Source organism: Myodes glareolus, chromosome 13 (assembly GCF_982192425.1).
Source record: "Myodes glareolus chromosome 13, mMyoGla1.1, whole genome shotgun sequence".
Classification (NCBI taxonomy): domain Eukaryota; kingdom Metazoa; phylum Chordata; class Mammalia; order Rodentia; family Cricetidae; genus Myodes; species Myodes glareolus.
In genome coordinates, this window is record NC_142038.1 from 55,332,036 (window position 1) to 55,353,932 (window position 21,897).

General features: G+C 50.2%; 1 protein-coding gene across 1 annotated transcript in view; it reads left to right on the top strand.

Annotated features, from left to right (window-relative positions):
- Positions 1-21,897, top strand: part of Myo7b (myosin VIIB) — an 81,987-nt gene that overhangs the window by 54,394 nt on the left and 5,696 nt on the right. The window contains exons 20-38 of the mRNA XM_048442556.3: positions 571-655; positions 2,174-2,338; positions 5,368-5,538; positions 5,652-5,861; positions 6,017-6,181; positions 9,293-9,420; positions 11,953-12,079; positions 12,672-12,791; positions 13,150-13,323; positions 14,143-14,370; positions 15,401-15,568; positions 16,646-16,763; positions 16,855-16,981; positions 18,024-18,187; positions 19,087-19,268; positions 19,885-20,015; positions 20,162-20,319; positions 20,748-20,901; positions 21,371-21,526. Coding sequence (XP_048298513.3) covers positions 571-655; positions 2,174-2,338; positions 5,368-5,538; positions 5,652-5,861; positions 6,017-6,181; positions 9,293-9,420; positions 11,953-12,079; positions 12,672-12,791; positions 13,150-13,323; positions 14,143-14,370; positions 15,401-15,568; positions 16,646-16,763; positions 16,855-16,981; positions 18,024-18,187; positions 19,087-19,268; positions 19,885-20,015; positions 20,162-20,319; positions 20,748-20,901; positions 21,371-21,526 — 2,931 coding nt within the window. The remainder of the gene's footprint in view (positions 1-570; positions 656-2,173; positions 2,339-5,367; positions 5,539-5,651; positions 5,862-6,016; positions 6,182-9,292; positions 9,421-11,952; positions 12,080-12,671; positions 12,792-13,149; positions 13,324-14,142; positions 14,371-15,400; positions 15,569-16,645; positions 16,764-16,854; positions 16,982-18,023; positions 18,188-19,086; positions 19,269-19,884; positions 20,016-20,161; positions 20,320-20,747; positions 20,902-21,370; positions 21,527-21,897) is intronic.

Genomic DNA, 21,897 nt, shown 5'->3' on the forward strand with positions numbered 1-21,897 from the left:
GGATAATTTTTATATCATCCTCGGGCCTCCACATAAAGGTACACACAAGCATGTATGCCTACACACATGCAAGAACACATGCACACATACACATGAAAACAGGAAAAAAAAAGAAGTGAAAAATTGGCCTTTGACCCTGTTCCTTCATGTATCTTGGTGGAATATGAAGGGATGAGAAGGGATTTCTTGATTATTTAAAAAAAACTGGTTTATCATCATTCAAACATGTGGGGAGTTTTTGTTTTGCTTTAGTTTTTGTCTGTTTTACCTGAGGTTTTTTTGTTTGTGATGCTGAGGGCTGAACCTAAGGCCTTATACTAGACAAATGTTCTCTCACTGAGCTACATCCTTAGCCCAGAGATGCAGGCTGTTAATAGTAAATCCCATGATTCTAACCTGCATGCCCATCTTTAGGTCTTGCAAGGCATCCAAGTATGGGCCATACAGTTCCCTTCCTTCCTGATATTTTATTTCCCACCTTTGCTTCCACATGGGCCCCTTTGTTTCCACACCCTTCCAGGACCTAGGAGGAGAGTTATTTAGTACCTCTAATTTGCATTTTCTCTTCAGGAAGGAGTTCCTGAAGCAGAGACAGGCGGCTGTGACCCTCCAGGCAACGTGGCGAGGCCACTGCCAAAGAAAGAATTTCGAACTGGTGAGAGAGAAAGCCTGGGAAGATGGGCCTTCAAGGGCAGCAGAAAAGGACCCATGAAAGACACATCATTCACGATTGTTTCTCTGAATTATAGCTCCAGGCAGGAAGCATTCCATTGCAAGTTGATATAGAATACAGATTTTTTTTTCTTTTCTTTGCATGATCTCCAGCCCTGTGTTGGGGGTGGGGGTCAAAATGTTCCCCTCCAGAATTATGAGCATCCCCCAGAGCTGGACTGGATTGATGGCTTCTCTTCTCCCAACATGGAGTCAACATACTAACCAGCCGGATGGACCTCAGGTCGCAAGCATTGCTTCCTCATTTTACTTCCCACCACAGGCCCCAAATAGAGACTGTTGTTCTCTGTGAATCAGAGAGGCCGTCACTGCACTCTCTTAGGCCTCACTTGACCCCTTGTTCCTGTCATGACTGTGACTATAACTGCAGCTTAAAACGGTCACATCAGCAACCAGCCCCGACTTTCAGCTCTGTGCTCAAAAAGTACGTGGTGGTAGCTGAGAAGGAGGAGCCACGTGGGGACCTGTTGTACTGAGCGCACTGCTTTATTTAATATTAATCACTCTGCAAGTAAAGGAATTAAAGCACAGAGGGCTTACCTAACTAGATTTTCTCATGAGTGGGTATATCCAGCATCTAGGAGTCCCTGTGACTTTCACACCCTTAGGCCAGGCCTACATCAGTCTTTGATCAGTCAACAGGCTCATCCCGGAGACCCAGGGACCTCTGTGGCCTGGTATAGATTGAGTGTTCATGCATTTCTTACTCTCCAATTTTAAAGATACCAACCCCGCCTGCATGGACTCCACAGGAGCTCATGGTCCAGCGCTGTGATGAACCTGGCTGGCTGCTGTAAAGCCCAAGCCGGTCCACTATTTACGTCACATTGGCTATTTCCCTTGCTGCAGCAACAAAATGCCTGACTAAAGCAACTTAAGGAGGGGAGGGCTTATTTGGGCTGACAGTTCAAGAGGATACAGCAGTCCATTATGGTAAGGAGATCACAGCAACAGAAACATGAGGCTGTTGCTGCATTGCATCTGCAGTCAGAAAGCAGCGAGCAAGGAGTTCCTACACTCAGTTAGGTGTCTCCTTTATATACAACGCAGAAACCTGCCCATGAAACAGTGCTGTCTGCGCTTAGGGTAGATCTACTTGCCTCAATTAACCTTATCTTGAAAACCCTTCACAGACAAGCCCAGAACTTTGTCTCTAAGGTAATTCTAGATCCTGCCAAGTTCACAGTCAATATAAACCATCACATATGCTATTTGCCGGGTGTTTATCAAGCACTTATTTGACTGATAGGCTCTGCTCCAGTTTACAAGTAATTAATAGGCTCATGCACATTGGCCTGTAAGGATGCTTGTAATACCAGCACCGCACAAAAAAAAAAAAAATAGGTGACTAAATTATACCGAGGATCTCCCAGGGAGAGCCACTCTCTGCTCTCTCAGGAAAGTGTCTTGCAGTAAATCTAACTACCTTCTGTTTCCACAGATCCTGGTGGGGTTTAAGCGTCTGCAGGCCATTGCCCGGAGCCACCAACTGATGAGACAGTTCCAGACCATGCGACAGAGGATAGTGCAGCTACAGGCCCATTGCAGGGGCTACCTAGTGCGACAGCAAGTCCAGGCCAAGAGGAAGGCGGCGGTCCCCATTCAGGTACATGCCAGAGGCCTGGCTTCCCAGCGGAGCTTCCGGCAACAGAAAACCATTGTAGGTGGTTACTTGGTGTACAAGGGAGGTAGGACTGTCTGGGGCCAATAGGAAAATTGATGAGCCTTAAGAGTACTTATGAGAAGTACTTTAGAATATCCAACATTCTCAGACAAAGACGTTTAAATCTACACAAGTTACTCGAAACACGGCAAAAATCTATGACGCAAATTAGGAGATGCTGTTGGGACTATAATTTAGATAGTGCGCAATGTCTGGGAAGGTAGCTCAACTGACAAATGTCTTATTTAGGGTTTCTATTGCTGTGAAGAGGCACCAGGGTCATGGCAACTCTTCTAAAAGGAAACATTTAATTGGGGCTGGCTTACAGTTCAGAGGTTTAGTTCATTGTCCTCATGGTAGGAAGCATGGTAGCACACAGGCAGACATGGTTTTGGAGAGGTAGCTGAGAGTTCTACATCCGGGTTAGCAGTCAGCAGGGAGACAGAGTGAGTCTCTAGGTCTGGCTTGAGCTTCTGAAACCTCAAAGGCTGCTGTCCCCAGTGACGCACTTCCTCCAACAACTCACATCTGCTCCACAAGGCCACTCATCCTAAAAATACCCCTCCCTATGGGCTTCTGGGGTTATTTTCATTCAAACTACCACAGTAAACGACTTGCTATGTTTCCTGCTGCTATGACAAATACCCTCACTAAAGCAATTTAAAGGAGAGAGGGTTTATCGAAGTCAAGGTTGCAAGAGGTTGAAGCAGCTAGCCATCTTACAACCAGTGAAAAGCAGAAACCAGTGAAAGTTAATGCGTATGTGTTAATGCTCAGCCCCTTGCTCCACTCAGATAATCCAGGGTCAATTGGCCCACAGCATGGTGCCACTCGTGATGGATGGTTTTTCCGCCTCAATTCATGTACCCAAGACAGTCCCCCATAGACATGCCTCCAGACCAACCCTCACTGAGACGCTCTTCCAAAGTGATTCTAGATTGTGTCACATTAACAATCAAAACTAACTACCACACCTCACAAGCCTGAGGCCCTCATATCGATCCTCAGACCCTACGTGAAAAGGGCAGGTGTGGTGGTATGTGTTTGTAATACCAGTGTAGAGACAGTGGATTCCTGGGGCTTGATAGTCAGATGCCAGACTAGCATAGTCATCAAACGCCAGGCCAGAAAACGATCCTGGGTCAGAAAACAAGGTGAATGATGCCTTATGAATGATCTGAGATTGACCTCTGACCTTCATATAATTGCACCCTTACCCACTCAAATGAACATGCGTGCACGTGCACACGCGCACGCGCGCGCACACACATACACAAAATAGGAAGCAGAATAGATTCCCTTCTCTTGTAGCTCATAATGGCATCTGGGAAGGAAGACTCAGTCATGCCCAGGGGACTTGTAGGTATAACATGAAATAGGAATCAGACTGGCAAGACAGCCTTGTATCTGAAACCTGAAAGGGGAGCATCTTAGCCCTTTGGGCTTGGGGATGACTTCTAATCAGCGATGATCAGTCCCCTTAAAGGTGTAGGGAATCTGGGTCAGATCTGCTATGAGAGGCGCTATCTCTCTAAGAAGAACAAACTGTTCAGGAGGCAGGAAAGCACAAGACTCATCATCCAGCCTGTAGGAGATTGAGGGGATGGGGAGCATCAGCATCAAAATAACCCTCCCTCCCATATTCGAGGGAGTGGGGCTAGGGAGAGAGCTCAGTTGTTACAGTCCTTGTCTCACTAACCTGAGGACCTGAGCTGGATCCCAGAACCTACATGAGAAACATAGACATGGTGGTATGCATCTGTAATCCTAACACTGGAGACGTGGAGACAGGCAGATCCCTCGAGGTCACAGGTCAGCCAGCCTAGCCTACTGGGTGAGCTGTCATTGAAAAATCCTGTCTCCAAAAACAAAAAACTTACAATGTAGACAGCTCCCTACAGAACAACGCAAGGTTGTTCTCTGGTCTACACACACACATGAGCTTGCGTGGGCATGCGAGCGTGCACACACACACACACACACACAGAGAGAGAGAGAGAGGGCTGCATCTTAAAATCCCACTATGCAGAATCTTACCACTTCCATTATGTATCTAAGAGCCAATCTCGTCAACCTCATTCTTTATTTCCTGGGTCATTGGGAAATGTGATGCGGCAAAGGGATGGGATAACATGGGCTTCGTCTCCGTAGACACACATGGGTTCTTCTGCACAACATACTGGGAAAGCAAGCAGGCCATGTGAGAGGAGAGATCCTCAGGCCATCACTGGCTGCAAAGCACTTGGGCCTCCAGGTGCTTTAGTGTAGATCCCAAAGTCTCCCCTGTGGTCCCTTGACAGAATGAAGGGACTGAGGGGTCCTGAGTGGTGGCTTAGTAACTGGCATCTGGGTTCCTGAAGTTTGTGGAGTGCCTCAGTGGTCAAACTCTCCTTCCTGATAATTGCTAGAAAGGAAGAGGCCTGATGAATGATCTCCACTCATTCTAGATGTTAAATTTTATGATTGGGCAAAGTGAATGGCTCAGTTGATAAGGTGTCTGATGTAAGGACCTGAGTTTGAATCCCCGACATGCATGAAAAAAAAAAATCCAGCGACGGTGACATTCACCTGCAACCCCAGCTCTGAGGAGGCAGAGGCAGGGGCCTCCCTGGGCTGGATAGCCAGCCAGTTTCACCAAATTGGTGACCTCCAGGCTTGATAAGAAATTCTGTCCCACAGGAAAAGAGGAGGGAGGGGGAACTGTGGTTGATATGTAAAATGAATTTTTTTTTAAAAAAAATATCTGTCTCAAAAAAATTAAATGGAGAGCAACTGAGGAAGACACTTATTCATACACGTCCATATACACAAAATTTTTATTATTTTAGGGGAAACATCTTTATTCGGACAAATGATGGCAAGATAAGGGTTCCTAGGGTTCTGGGGTGCTCTGCCCTGTGGCGGTAGGCAATGTTGCACCCTGGAGGTCAGCCCTACCTGTAAGTGACCTTCTCTCTATGGGATATATACAGGAACCTCCGGTCATTCTGGCTAACGAACCAAAGGGTCAAGGTGCTGTCCCTGACAGGAAGCGTAGGTCCATCTATGACACTGTCACCGACACAGAGATGGTGGAGAAAGTGTTCGGCTTCCTCCCAGCCATGATTGGAGGCCAGGAGGGCCCAGCTCCAGCAGGCTTTGAGGTAAGACAGTCCAAGCAGGGACGGGAAGACCCTTCTCGGGCTAACTGGGACTTGTCGTGTGCACTCCATTGGCTGAAAGCTTGGCTCATGTCCTCCCTGTTTGGCCCTCCCAGGATCTGGAAGTCAAGACTCAGAAACTGCCCGAAGTTGATCTGGATGCAGTACCCATGGCGGAGATGCCGGAGGAAGATAGGGACGGCCTGGCTGAGTATTCCTTCCCCAAGTTTGCTGTGACGTACTTCCAGAAATCCGCCAACCACACCCACATCCAGAAGCTGCTCAAATACCCACTGCTCTACCATGAAAATGAAACTGACCACCTGGTACCAGCTGTTCACTGGTTTCTATGTAGCCCAGCCCTGCTCCCCGACCCCAAAGCCCAAAGTCTGAGCTGGGGTTCAGAGGAAATAAGCAACGAGCCCAGGTTGCCATGGACTCCAAGGCTGGAATCAACCAGGCCTTCTGTCTCGTTCTCCAGACAGCTCTAGCTGTATGGCCCATCATCCTGAGGTTCATGGGGGACCTTCCGGAACCAGTGCTCTACACCAGAAATAGCCTGAGTGACTCAGTGACCCGGCAGACCCATAACAGACTGAGCAAGGACAGTGGCACTCGGGGCTCACAGCACAACGGACATGCACAGGTATGTGGTGAGGGCAGCAGACAGGTGTCCACCGGAGAAGAACTTGGGAGGCTGGGCAGCAGCACCGCCCGCTGAGCCTAGGCCTCAGACGTGACTGTATCTGGGAAGGCACCAGTCAAGAGCGGCACCAGGACGGTTGGGATTTTGCAGTGGTGAATGGAGAGGGGCTTCTAAACTCCCAACATTAGCTTTGACTAATTAACATTTAAAAACAACAACAGATGTTTGAGGCTGGGGCTATGACTCAGTTGGTAGAGTGCCTGCCTAGCATGAACAAAACCCTGAACTTGGTCCCTAGATGAGGTTGGGGCCTACTTGTTATTCCAGCGCTCAAGTCCTAGACACAGGAGGGTCAGGATTTCAGGGTCATCCTTGGCTATCTAGCGAGTTGGACGCCAGAGAAAAAGATACAGAGAAGGAATATAAATAGGGCTGGGGAGCTGACTCAGTGGATGAGGGCATTTGCCATGAAAATCAAGGTCAAATCCCCCCCCAAAACCAAGCCAGGCACAGTAGCCAGCACTCCCCTGAGGAAATGGGAAGCAGTCAGAAGAACCCCAAAGCCTGAAGTCAACCTGGTATGTACGGTGGTGATGAGGCCCCACATCAAAAAAAACCAGACGGTGAGGACTGATGCCTGAGGCTGTCCCCTGACTTTCACACATATGCTGGCTGTGCACACATCTGCATACACACACACACACACACACACACACACACACTCACATCAAAACAAAAAGCAGATGCGACTACTGAACGGTAGCCCCACTAGATAGCAGTTATTTTTCTTCATTTAATCCTCAGGTATGCCAGGCCTATAAAGTATCCATTATTATGTTTATCAGTCAGAGTGAACACACATGTGGGAGCTGGTTTTCAACCCACTATACTGATTCAGAGAGCAAGTTCCTTTCCTCTTCCTTCCTGTGCCTGGAATAGAACCCCAACCCTGGTGTGTGCTGGGCATGCTGAGCTGTACCCCCAGCCCAAAGAACAAGCTCTTGATCCATGACCTACCACGACCTCTGATGGAGCTTGGAGGATAGGGGAGATGGCTAGTGTGGTAACATGGCGTTGCCCAAGTGTGACAAGCTGAGTTCAAGATCCCTAGTGCTCTCATAAGAAGCTGGTTGTGACTGCAGCTAGAGAGACAGCTGAGCTGTTAAGAGCATGTACTGCCCTTTCAGTACACAAGTTCGATTCCCAGCACCCATACCAAGCAGTCCATCAGCACCTGTAACTCCAGTTCGAGGGTACCTAACGCCTCTGTCCTCTGGGGGCATCTTCATTCATCTGCACACCCACAGACACACATATTTAAAAATAATTAAAGTAAAAGCTTTTCTTTAAAGAGCTGTGTGCCAGTGACCTTGGTACTGGCAGGGCAAGAAAATTCCTAGATCTTACTGATCAGCCAGCCCGGCCAGCCCCGCCAAACCAGTGAGCTCTAAGTTGGGTAAAAGACCCGGACTGAAAAAGAAAGTGGAGGGGCTAGAGAGATGGCTCAGCAGTTAAGAGCCCTTGCTGTTCTTCCAGAGTTTGCTTCCTAGCACCCAGTATGTATAACTACTTCTAATTCCAGCTCCATGAAATCCAATGCCTTCGTCTGGCCTCTTTGAGCACTACACATAAAAAATTTTTTAAATTATATTGTGAAATTATTGAAGAAGATTCCTCATACTGATCTCTGGCCTCTATCTAGACTCATATACACGTGCAGGTACACCTGTGCCCTCACCCCCCACACCCGAATGCCTATACAGATGTTTACATACAGACAGTTTAAAAATAATTCACAATATCTTTTGACCAAGGCCTCCTCCAATTTCGTGCAATGAATTAACCAAAATCGAAAGGAATTACTTAAGTAGCAGTGATAGTAGGCAGGGGGCCACTGTAGAAGTCCAGAAGGGCTCCATACCCCAGGTCACTGAAACATGAGGCCCCATGTTCCTACTAACCACAGAGGAATCTGAAAGCCTCCACAGCCCTGGTCACGTGGATGACCCAGGGTCGGTGAGGCTTCCTTATCTCCAGAGGCATGAGCTCCATGAGTGTGCCAGGTGGTGGCTGCTGTGTAATAGGTCACCTTGAAGCACAGCAGCTTAAGACTCAGGGCAGACTGGTTCTTTCTGAGAGACAGGAGTGGCTTGGATGGTTTTGAATCAGAGTCTCTCGAAGATGCTGCCAAACTGTAAACTTTCACTGGAATAATCTGTAGAACCGACCTCAGTCCACTCCCAAGATCACGGAATGATACATGGGTCCCAGCTACATGGTGTCTGTCCTGAGCTAGCTAAGAATCCCCACAACATGGTTTTTCTTCACACTGAGTGATCCAAGAAGGAAGATGTAGTGTCTAGTCTTGGAAGTCATACACTTTGTGAGGCAGGGGCATAACCAGAATGGGGATGTCAGGAGATCACATTGGAGGCAGATAGCCTTCCCAGGGACTCCAGAAGACAGTCTGTCCTCTAAAGGGTGGACAGAGAGACACTGGACTGACTTCCCAGGGTCAGGTCTCAGTTTTCTTTCACACACATATGTTCCATAGGTCAAGCAAACCCTGCCCATTCTCCAAGCCATGTGTGTTCCATCGGCCAAGAAAGCCCTGTCAATTCGTCAAACCAACATTTCACACTTAGCTCCTGTATCCCTAACCAGCTTTACCCAGACAGAACTGGTACCTGGCCCTGACTTGACCTCAACCCAAGCTCAATCTCATAGCAAGCTCTCAAATCAGAGATCTGGACAGCAAATTCTCACAGTGATGTCATGGAGGCAAGGTGCACCCTCTGTTCCTACCTGTGCTACTAACTTTGTAAATTGAGCCAGATAGTGTCTGAGTGTCAAAGACAAATGCTCTAGCCCTGGTGGCTATAGGGTCAGCCCCGTGAGCACTAACACTCCCTTGGTTCCCTGTCTGCTTCCACAGAGAATAAGCAGCTGGGACCAAGAGTCCTGTGATATCTCTTCATAAAGCCGAAGTGGTCCTCATGGATCACTGGCCCAATGAGCCCAGCTAGATTTGTCTGTCTTGGCTTGGTATCGGATTAGTGCGGGGTTCCAGGAGGGTCACAGCTGTGCTAACAACTGTCTGTGAACTTCTAGGTGGCCAGAAAACAGAATACTGGTGAAGAGGCATTCAATTCTGATGTTCCTGTCTCAGAAAGACCCATGTCTAACCTGGAGAAGGTGCACTTCATTGTGGGCTATGCCATCATGCGTCCCGGACTCAGGTCAGTCTACTCTGGCTTCTGTTTAGGACACGAGGCCATTTCACTAGCACTTAGTCCATGGTGGCAGCATCTTATTATCTGCCTTGAGGTACCAGCTCTTCTCCTACTCTCTGGTCTGAGCCTCTAGGTTAGGCCCTTGGCATAGTAGATGACAGAGCCACCCAGGGCTCTCTTCCTGACTTAGTAAGAAAGTTGTGAGATGCTTTGGTTGGTAAAATGTTTGCCACACATGCATGATGAACTGAGTTTGATCTCCAGAGCCCATGTCACTAAATAAATAAATAAATGAGGGGGTGGGAAGCAAGTCAGGAAAAGTAGTGTGAACTTGAACTTGAACTTATGCTGGGGAAGTAAAGACAGGAGGATCTCTGGAACTTGCTGGCCAAATAGTCCAGCCAAATCAGTAAGTTCCAGGCCAAGAGACCCTGTCTCAAAACATAAGTGAGTAGTGTGGAGAGCAACCAAGGAAAACTTCTACAAGATCACACACATAGACACACACATTCCTGTGCAAGAGAGGGGAGTGGGAGGACCACTGGGCAAACCCAGTTCTTGTTTTTTTTCTGGAGAGAGGTTTTGTATAGAGCCTATTAATTTTTTTGAAAGATTTTTTTAACAAGATTGAATTTTAATATGATTCCTCCTATAAACCTTAGTCTCCATAATAAATATGCCTGTAGAATGTAGTAACTGTTTCTTAAGTTATTTTTCCCAACATGATTATTTTTCTTTATTATGGTCAGACAGTTTTAAGTTAGGTCCATCATGGACTCGAGAATCACCTGCTTCATTTTGTTGTTTTGTTTTATTTTTTGAGGCTCACTGTGTAGCCCAGGCTGGCCTGGAACTCCTGATTTTCCTGCCTCAGCCTCCCAGGTGCTGAGATTATTCTGGTTCGGGGTCTTCATTCTAGCACAGGCTTTAGTACAGGACCCTGTAAAGGAGAAAGTTCTTCATTATATTATATATGTTAAGATACATGTGCTTATATTATATATACTGCATGTGCAATTTGTTTTATAAGAAGTAGGAGTCTAGGTTACCTCACTCCGGATAATTTTTTTCTACTTCCATCCATTTACCTTCAAATTTCATAATTCTTTTTAATAGCTGAGTGATACTCAGTTTAAATGTGCCACATGTTCTTTATCTATTCTTCTGTTGATGGACATCTAGGTTGTTTTCAATTTCTGGCTTTTATGAAAAAGAGCAGCAATAAACAAGGTTGAGCAAGTGTCTCTGTAGTGGGATGAAGCATCCTTTGGATATATGTCCAAGAGTGGTACATGTGCATCTTGAATTAGATCTATTCTCAGCTTCCTGAGGAACTGCCACACTGATGTCCATAGTGGCTGTACAAGTTTGTACTCTCACCAGCAATGGATGAGTGTCCCCTTACCCCACATCCTCCCCAGCACACGTTGTCATTTGTTTTATTGATCTTAGCCATGCTGACTGATGTGAGATGGAATCTCAGAGTATTTTGATGTGCATTTCCCTGATAAGTAAGGATATTGAACATTTCTTTAATTTATTCTAGTTCATTTATATTTCCTCTTTTGAGAATTCTCTGTTTAGATCTGTACCCCATTTTAATTGGTTGTTTGTTTTCTTGAGGTCTGAGTTTTTTTAGTTCTTTATACATTTTAGATACTAGTCAACCATCAGATGTGGAGATGCTAAAAATCAACAGTAGACAAGAAAAAGAGCACACAAATTCATGAAAGCTAAACAATTCACCACTAAATGAAAATTGAGTCAAGACAAAAATGGAAGAAGGGAATTAAAATTTTTCTAGAATCAAATTAAAATGAATACATAACATATCCATATTTATGGGGCAAATTGAAGAGGCAAGCTCATAGGACTAAGTGCCTCTATTTTTAAAAATTGGAGAAATTTCATCCTAGGTATTTCTTTTAAAATATTTATTTATTATGTACACAGTGTTCTGCCTAGAAGAGGGCACCAGATCTCATTACAGATGGTTGTGAGCCACCATGTGGTTGCTGGGAATTGAACTCTGGACCTCTGGAAGAGAAGCCAGTACTCAACCTCTGAGCCATCTCTCCAGATCCATCATGGAATTTCTAGTAAATTGACACTCAAAAGTAGACACCACATCCTCCTTTTCTCACTGCTGGAGGAGGTGACCATCTCCAGAGTATGGCGTAGCCACTTATTGCAGAGGAGAAGAAAAGTCATTTGAAGTAACTGTGAGGTTGAGGGAAGCAGGTTGGCCTATACATGAACCATGGAGAGGACCAAGAAAAACAGCAAGGGCAAGAAGGCCACCATGGGCAGAGGGGGTAAGAGGAGCAAAGACCAGAGGAGGAGGTATCTTGGAAGAGGACTGAAGGCCACTCCTTGATTAAGTAGGAAGGGGGAGCGGGAAGAGGGCACCTGGAAGACATCCGGTGATGGGCACTTCCCTAGACTGTGCTAAGACTGGGTAAGGTGGGATCCTCCGTTGCCGTGTGCCTGAGCGCCCGTTGTGCTCCTCTCTCAGACCCTGTGGTCTGTGTCTTTCAGAGATGAAGTCTACTGCCAGATCTGCAAGCAGCTCTCTGGGAACCATAAGACAAGCAGCGTGGCCCGGGGCTGGATTCTGCTCAGCCTCTGTCTGGGCTGCTTCCCTCCCTCAGAGAAGTTCATGAAGGTAATGAGAGCTGAGCTGAGGTGGGACTGGACTTGGGAGGAGGGCAGTCTACAGCAGGGACAGACCCTGAGTCCTCAACCAAGACCAGAAGTCACAGCTAATGAGCAGCAACGCTAGACTATTCTAGGCCTCCATTTTCACATCTGAGAGGATGCTTTCCTTGGCTTCTTCAAGCTCCTATCCGGGCTGCAGGGCCACTGCCTCTGGTCCCAGGCACTGAAACAGTCTTCAAGACTAAGTTGGAGATGGACTGGGGGTATAACTCAATTGGTAGCATGCTTGCCGAGCATGCATGAAGCCCTGGATCCAATCCCCAGCACCACATAAACATGCAAATGATGTATGTCTGTACCGGCCCTGCAGAGGTAGATTCAGAAGCAGACCTAACTTTTCCACAAAGGGTTGAACTTACTGATGGACAGTTAGGGTCTATCCTAGTGTGACTAGAACCCAGGGCTTCCTCTATGCTGGGCAAGCACTATCAACTGAGCTCCACCTCCAGCAATAAAGAGTTTTAAGTTGACTTGGGCAGAAAATAGAAGGCACCTCCATTCTAAACGTCTTCTTCTTCCCGTCATTTTTTCACCACTAGTATCTGCTGAATTTCATTAGTCAAGGGCCAGCCAGCTATGGGCCCTTCTGTGCCGAGCGCCTACAACGTACCTTCTCCAATGGGGTGCGCTCAGAACCCCCCACCTGGCTGGAGTTGCAGGTAGGTGCTGACAGGGATGGGAGATGGGCAGTATAGGGTAGGACACCCTTATCCTTGGCTCCTTCCACCCTCTCCATGGCATCTTTTTTTTTTTAAAAAAAATTATTCACGTGTGTGTGTGTGTGTGTGTGTGTGTGTGTGTGTGATACAGAGACCGCCTCCCAAAAGTCCACGACTCACCAGCTACGAGTGGGCAACACAGACCATTGGACAGGGTGCCAAGTCTCAGCCAGACCCTGGTATTCTGAGGGCCTCACCCTCAGGACTTCAGAGGGACAAGCAAACTTAGGAATGGGGAGCCTCTAGAGACTGGCAGGTCTGAGACGTAGGACTACAGGCGCCATCTGTCTGTCCCCAGGCTGTCAAGTCCAAGAAGCACATCCCGATCCAGGTCATCCTTGCAGCTGGAGGGAGCCTGACTGTCTCTGTGGATTCTGCCTCCACGTCCCAAGAAGTCTGCCAGCACATCGCTCAGAAAAAGGGCCTCAAGGACCAGCTGGGCTTCTCCCTCCAGGTCGCTGTGTATGACAAGGTATCAACTGGGGGTCTTAGCCTACACATGGCCTTCCATATACACCAGAGCCAGAGAACCCTGAAGATCAAGTCTGTACCTCATTAACCTGCCCTAGCCGCATCCTCAGCCATCACACACACTCTCATGGGCATGCACATCCATACACGTGTGTGCACAAACATTCATATGTACATGTGCACATATATACACACATCAGAAACGCCTCATACAAGATGTTCAATCCTTCTGCCTGCATATTCATAGGCTAACAGTTGCATCTTTATCCAGACAGGGCCAGGCAGGAGCCTTCCCCACCCCACCCCCAAACTCAGGAACACTAACACTTGCCCAGGAGAATCTAATTCTACCTTCTTTGGGAGGCATGGTGGGAGTGATGGACAGACTATGATCCTTATAAAGACACCTTCTGAGGGCTGAGGAGACAGCTCAGTAGGTAGAGCACGGGCAGTAAACATGAGGACCTGAGTTCAACCCCCCAGAACCACGTAAATAATCTGAACAGGGTGGCATTTGCTGCAATACTTGCCCTAGGTTCTGTGAGAGATCTTACCTCAAAAACTAAGATGGAGATCGATTAAGGAAGACTTGCCACCCACCCATGACCTCCTCAAGCACACAGATGCACACATATATGCATGTACTTATAAAAAGAAAAAAAATGAAAGAAGCTTCGGTGTCCAGGTGGACTCAGAAGTGGCTTCTTGGCGCACACAGGGCATCACAGTCTGTCTTCCACACAGTGTGAAGGGTAGGTGTCTCCGTGGGTCTTGGCACATACTAGCTGTTAACCTCTCTTGCCCCCGATTCTGGCCTCAGTTCTGGTCCTTGGGCAATGGCAGTGACCATGTGATGGATGCTGTGGCCCAGTGTGAACAACTGGCCCGGGAGAGGGGAGAGAGCCAGCGCCAGACCCCCTGGCGCATCTACTTCCGGAAGGAGTTCTTCACCCCCTGGCATGACTCCCGGGAGGACCCTGTGAGCACTGAACTCATTTACTCCCAAGTCCTCCATGGAGTGTGGTCTGGCGAGTATAATTTTGAGAAGGTGAGGAACCCTAAAATGTAGCCCCATTCCTAGCCTGTGGCCATCGGGATGCTCCATAGCAGAGGGACCCTGAGACAATGGAAGTAATAAAGTATGCGGCAGATAGGAGGCAAAATGATGAGAAGGTAGTTACAAGGATCAGGTGTGGGACCTAAACTGGGCACAGCCATCTCTCCCCAGGCCTGGCCTGTGTCTTTTTCCTGTAGGCTGCAGGTTTGTTTGGGCACCTGGGATCCTGGACACCCACAGCATTGGGCAGGGAAGGCCTCCCTACCTGCCTCTCCTAGCAGCCGCTCCACCAGGTCCTAGCAGGGATCAGGAACGTGGCCCTCAGACCTGAGGCTGTAACTCAGTTGGTAGACTGGTCCCTAGCACTACATAAACTGAGCCTGGTAGTGAACACCTGTAATCCCTGCAACTGGAAAGTGAAGGCAAGAAGAACAGGCGTTCAAGGTTATCCTGGGCTACATAGGGAGTTTGAGGGCAGCCTGAGATACACGAGATCTCTCCTAAGCTCGGGGAGGGGGGCCTGGAGAAGAGGGGACAAGGAGGAAGAAAATGTAGAGGAGAAAAAGGAGGGGAGGAGAGGGGAAGGGAAGGGAAGGGAAGGGAAGGGAAGGGAAGGGAAGGGAAGGGAAGGGAAGGGAAGGGAAGGGAAGGGAAGGGAAGAAGGGAAGCCTTGGTTTCACATCTGGAATGCACAAAATGCCAAGAGCTCTATCAATGGGGTGCACTGTGGTGCTGTGGCAGCAGGTGCAAACATTGTGGCATACCAGGAGGCTGCTGGGACCCAGTAGCTACAGCCATCCCAGAGATCTGCCTGATAGGACGGCCACTGTGCTGCCTTGGCATGGAGGGCTATAATCACTCTGAGCTGCAGTGCTGGGGAGGGGTTAGGATAGGCGGCCGCTCCTGCTTCCTACCTCATCTGGGGGCCTGGTAAGACCCACGGCGCTGAGGCAGGAGCAGCCTCACGTGGAGACCTGCAGGCCCTTACGCCTCTCACGTCCCCACTGTTGCTGGCACACAGGAGGAGGAACTGGTGGAGCTGCTGGCTCGGCACTGCTACGTGCGGCTTGGGGCCACGGTGAAGACTGGCACTGTTCAGGAACTGCTGCCCAGCTGCATTCCCTCCAAGCTGTACCGGACCAAGTCTCCAGAGAAGTGGGCTAGCATTGTCACGGCTGCCCATGCCAAGGTCAGCCTGTGGCAGGCTGGGCAGGCTGGCCCCGAGCCTTTCTTTGAGGCAGTTTGAGAGGGGCTGGTCCTTTCCCCCATAAATCTCCTCACGTGCCAGGGGTTGGGAAGCTTTAACAGACACAACCCTGACTCAAGGGACAAACGTCTGCTTTAGCTCAACACCTCACCCACAGGTTCCTGTCACCTGCTGCCCTCCTCCCTCTCAGTCTCAGGTTTGTCTGCCCAGCACCACCTAGCTGGCCCTGTCTTCAGGGACAGAGATTCCACAGCTGCTGGATGCTGACAATTCTGCGACCCTGGCCTAGGCTCATCATTACTTCCCTTCATGTCACCCCCAAGTCTCTCAATGTCCCCTCACTGGGCACATGGGAAATGTTAGGTCAGCGTGTAGACAGACATCTTAAGTATTTGGTACATATGGCAAATGGTCAATGCACCCTTCATATATGGTGTGGCCCTTAACATGTTTAAAGTCAGGGCATGAATGTTTCAAAGTAGAAGCAAGACATGATGTTTGGTCCATCGTAGAAACAGCAAGGTGGAACATGTTAGGAAAGGAAAAGACAAGCCAGACAAAGAAGGGAACTAGAAGGAAGATAGAAGCAGACACCTCTGCAAGAGGTTCCCAAATATAAAGAAAGCCAGAGCGAGGGACCCGGGATCCAGAGGTCCCTCATAAGCATGCGTTGGCGACAGTGAGCCTGTGCTTGTCCGTCTCCTATTGCTGTGACAAAACAGAGTGTAAAAGGAGGAAGTAGTGTGGGGATGGCTCGGTGGATAAAGAGCTTGCTGTGCAAGGCTGACAGCCTGAGCTCAGACCTCCAAACCCATGGAAAGCTGGGGGAAATAGCACAAGCGTGGGCAATCCCGGTGCACACCTACAGGGAGATGGGAGGCAAGGGCAGGAGAGTCACCCAACAGAACCCTGGGAGGCAGCTAGACAAGCACACGCCACAGCGAGCAACAAGAGACCTGTGTCCACCTGATGGAAGGCGAGGACCAACATTGGCGGTCCTTTGCCCTTCCATGTGGCGGAGTAATGGAGATGGTGTCTGGGGTTTTCTGCTTCGTATAGGCCCCGTATACCCAGGCCAAAGCCACACCACTGGCGGTGAAGGAGCAGACAGTGGAAGCTGCCCGTGTGCTGTGGCCCCTGCTCTTCTCCCGGCTATTTGAAGTCACCACGCTCTCCGGTAAGAGCATCCGGTGTGGTGGTATTGGAGAGGATAGGGGGCTGCCCCTGGTGGCCAGCATGGCCTTCACTCTGGGTCACCTTCTGGCCAGGCCCCAGCCTTCCCAAGACACAGCTGATTTTGGCCATTAACTGGAAGGGGGTGTGCTTTCTGGACCAGAAGGAGAGGACACTGTTGGAGTTGTCCTTCGCAGAGGTCATGGGTCTCGTCGCCAACAGGTAAACCTCAAGTCTGTTACTTCACAACCTGAGTCCTTGGTTTAGATGGATGTGGAACTCAAAGACAGGTATGGAGAAGGGGAGCTTGCTGTCCTCAGGAGCCAGGATGCAGTAGCCAGACAAGGATAGCAACCACAGAACTTAGGGACACCCCCACTCCTAGGGTTCTAACTCCTAGGGATTCTTCCAAGAAATCTGGGAACTCCTCCCCCGGCTCCACTACAGCCCCTTGATCACAGTCTCGACAGGTAGCCTGCACCAGGTACACAGGACCACTGCTCCCTGGGGTCAACTGCCCAGCACTTTCCTGGACAATCGACGTCCCCACAGCATCCCTTCCTGTGTTAGTGAACTGTCTTGTTGCCATGCAAAGCTACCTAGCACAAGCATCTTAAGGAAGTAAGGTTTGCTCTGACTACAGTTTGAGGGTCCAGTCCATCACAGCAGGCAAGGCAGGCAGCTGGCCCCATGGTGTCCACAGTCAGGAAGCAGAGAGAGGGGAAGGCTGCTACTCAGATCATTTTCTATTCAGTCTGGGATCTGCGCCTATGGAATGCTGCACCCACACTTAGGGTGGGTCTCCCCACATCCGTTAATCTGGTCTAGAAACCCTGTCCGGTATACCCAGAAGTTTGCCACATAGGTGGTCTAGATGCTAACAAGGTGACAATCAGTATTAACTATTATACCCATTCTGTAGAGAAGTAAACTGAGTCACACCAGCTGGGTAACTGTCCAGGGTCCAGGGTAAGCCTATAACATTCTGTGTGCTGTTCCTCACTATTTACCACACATGCAGGGGAATGGTGCACCCCACTGCCTCAGACCCAAACATCTGCTGGCCACTTGTTTATCACCTAAGGTGCTGCCTGGGACTTGGACCAACCTGGATTCAGACCAAGCTCTTTCGAGGACCCTGGAGGACTCCCTTGTTTCCCCAACTGTAGCAGCAGAATTGTGACCTTCTCAAAGGCTGCTTGGGGGCTAAAACAAGAGAGAGTAGGGCAGACTTCAGGTCACACTGCATGCTTTGTGCCCTCAGGGAGGCCCCAGGCGGGCAGAGGCTGGTGCTGTCCACACTGCATGAAGAGTATGAGTTCGTCTCCCCCAGCAGCGTGACCATTGCAGAGTTAGTGGCCTTGTTCCTGGGAGGCTTGAAGGAGAGATCTGTGTTCGCCATGGCCCTGCAGGACAGAAAGGCCACAGGTGCCCACTGGGAAAGGGACGGGGTGGCAACTCATGGGTCTAGTGGATAAGGGTGGCTTTCTCATATCCATAAGACCCAAAGCAGGGCTTAGAGATGCAAGCATCCATGTTCTGGGGTCAGCAAGGTCTCCATCTGAAGAGGGTAAAGGAAGACATCTTACACAAATATCCCAAGGCCACCAAGGCTTCCAGTCATTAGCAAGGTTAACTCATCCCTGGAGGGACGTATACACCATCCCCACAACCGCCCCATTATCCCATTCTACAGACACCAGACCAAAGGCTCAGAGAGGGGGTAATTCACCCAGCACCACGCAGCTACCCGGAAAGCCCTTACTCCAACAAGAGCTGGGCTGGAACCTATAGACCAGCGTCAGGCTCTAGACCTCAGCCATAGACACTGATTACATTTGCAGGCAAACTGATCGAAAACCAGATGAAAAGGCTCTATAGGAACCTTAAACTCTGTGAGGAACATCAGGCCAGAGAGGGCTGTCCTGAAACCCCGTTAAACCTCACTCATGGCCACCTAGGAAATATCATCAGAGGCTTACAGATCTGCACATGGGCTCAGAGATCAGGTCATAAAGCACTCTGGCCAGACGTGTGAACCCCAGCTGTGCATGCCACCTCCTGCCCAACCCCCACCTGTCTCCTAACCAGGCCCCAGCAGTCTGTAAGGCTGGGGTTGCAGTGGGAATTCCCATGCCTCGCCCACCCAGGGCACTCGGGTGACATTTCTGCAACGTCCTCAGAGTGTCCGTGGACCCATGGTTCTGTGCCTCAGTTTCTCCATATGCCAAAGGATGCCGTCTATGAAATGCCAATGTGTTCTGGGGACTTGGAAGAGCCCTCAGCAAATGTGACATTCTTGTCTCCTATATGGCGGGGATCCACAGATGACGTTACTCTTCTGCCATTCAAGAAAGGGGACTTATTGATCCTGACCAAGAAACAGGGACCGTCGGCCTCAGAGAACTGGATCCCAGGGCAGAATGACAGAACAGGCAAGACAGGGCTGGTGCCCGTGGCCTGCCTCTACATCATCCCCTCGCTCACCAAGCCCTCAGCCCAGCTGCTGGTATGTCACACGCAGTCTCTGATTAGATGGGGCACTGTGAGTGGGGTCCTGGGATGCTTAGCCTGGGACCTCACTCACCACGTTCCTTTAGAGGTCCAGAAGGGCCACATGGGCGTTAGGGCAGCTCTGCCAATCCCCATTAACCCCAGCGTGAGGGTGAAGCTGACATGCTTATGCAGGCACTAAGTAGGAGTCAGTGAAGGCCATTCTCTTCCTCTCACTCACCATGGAAATGTCTTGGGAACAAACTCAACCTCGCTTGTCCCAGGGTGTCCACATTATCACCTGCCCCAAGAGTACCTGTGTGTGCCAGCCATGGTCCTTTGAAAAGTCAGAGACAGGCCTGTAACTCAAGGTTGCCATCCACAGCAGCTTCTAAACCCCGGAGCAGAGATGTCCTAAGGTTGTGAGACTCATAGTGGTCACCCCGAGAACAGTCTCCACAGCTATAGATGCTAATCTAGCTAAAGGAAAGGAACAGAGTCGGCACGAAAGCCTGTCGCCCGTGTTCTGGCCTCTGGCAACTCACTGAGGAGCTAACTCAGGAGACGCCTGAGGGAAGGACCTTGCAGGCAGTGACTTCTGGGTAACCACGGGCCTGCCCCCCACCCTGCAGAGTTTGCTGACCATGTCCCCAGAGAAGCGGAAGCTGGCCGTCCAGGAGGTGCGGGCTGCAGAGCCACTGCTGGAGGAGCAGTCCACGGAGAAACCCTACACCCTGGAGGAGTTCTCCTACCAGTTCTTCAGGTGCCCCCTTCCCCCGCCAAAGGCTGCCAGAATGGGTGGCGGGTCCGCCGTGGGTACCAGGAGGGGAAGGCCGCGGCCGCTGCGAAAGGCGAGAAGGGCAGAGAAAGCCTTGGCACAAGCCCTCACGATAATTCTGTCGCTGGCAGGGCCCCAGACAAGGAGACCATCAGCCGGTCCACCATGCCTATGGCCCGCAACCGAGGCCACCTGTGGGCCTACTCCCCAGAGCCGCTGCGCCAGCCACTGCTCAAAAGTGTCCACGACAAAGCCAGACTTCGGGATGCCGCCTGTCAGATCTTCCTTGATATCCTTCCCACCAGCCTACCCTAGCTGCAGACAAGCCTACGGGCTTACCCACCTGGAGCCGCGCCAGGCACCTTGCAGAGTCAATACTCAGCAAAGATTATTTGAGGCTTAGTAAAAGGCCTGGAGAAAATGTCCACATGGGGTGGAGCCCAGTTTTGAGGCCAGCATGAGCCTGGATCAAGGGCCAGTGAGGGGCTTGATTCAGGGGGTCAGTGTGAGCCCAGATCAGGATTTAGAGTGGACCTTGGTCCAGAGGTCAATTTGGGATTTAGTTCAGGGGGTCCGTGTGAGCATGATTCATAGGGTCAGTGAGGGGCTTGGTTCAGGGTTCAGCGTGGACCCCGGGGCAGCACTGGGCCACAGTTAAGGCTCTGGTGGAGGTCCAGCCTGGGGCTGCCTGGGTACTGTTCTCCTTCACGGTCACACCCATTCTCAGGTACACAGGCGACTACCCTTCCCGGCAGTCGTGGAACAGCCTGGAACTCACAGACCTGATGTTCTCCTTAGCCCTGCAGGAGCCGCCCCTGCAGGATGAGCTCTACTGCCAGATCCTGAAGCAACTGACCCACAACTCAGTCAGGTCTGCCAAGGTGTAGCCTCCTGTCCTAGGCCCCGGACTAGGCCTCTGCTAGGAGCAAACAGCCACACATATGTCTGGATCCACACCCAGCAGCCAAAGCAGCACGGGACTAGGGCCCTGTGTGGTATGCTAGTGTCCCAGGATGATTGACAGAGGACAGAGAGTCCCGTCCCGTGCCCTACACCCTGCCCACTGCCATCCTGCTTCAATGTGATCTGGGCAGGCTGTGACCTCCCTGAACCCATTTCCATGGGCAGTAGCATGTCATCAGGGCATGAAAATGCCCTGTTGCACTGGGCAGCTGGATTGTAGGCTGGCTAATGTGGCCTTGGTGTGTGCTGTGTCCCTCTCCCTGCTTTCCATTCAAGCTCCCAAACCCACGGACCCAAGTGATCCATCTCTGCTTTAGAAGTGTATGGTTGGCTGGGCACAGTATAGAGCCCTGCCTCTGATGGGAGCTTCCCCACAGGTACAGTGAAGAGCGAGCCTGGCAGCTGCTATGGCTCTGCACGGGCCTCTTCCCGCCAAGTAAAACACTGCTACCTCATGCTCAGAAGTTCATAGACTCCCGGAAAAAGAAACCTCTGGCTCCTGACTGCAGTCGCAGGCTCCACAGAATTCTGAGGTAAGCCTGCTGCCTCACACCCTAGAGCACCAACCCTGGGCCTCAGGCGGATATAGAGGGACATGGCTCTGTGTGACCTCGTGGGACCAGGTGGAGGAAGGGGCAGAAGGCCCAGGAGGGTCCCAGGGGAGGCCTAGGTGGTCAGAGATGCATCTATCAAGATCAATAGCCATCTTACCCATGGCTCCCCTTTCCCACATCTGCCCACTCAGAATTTAGAAGAGTCAACTGGTGGCCCATCAGCCCAGGGTGGCTGAGGTCCGAGGCCTATCTCTCTTAACCCGGTACCATCTCCTTCCTCCCTATTATCGCCAAGAGGGTCTTCCTTTGGAGCTCTGTCAATCCCCATTAACCCTAGAGGAGCAGTGAAT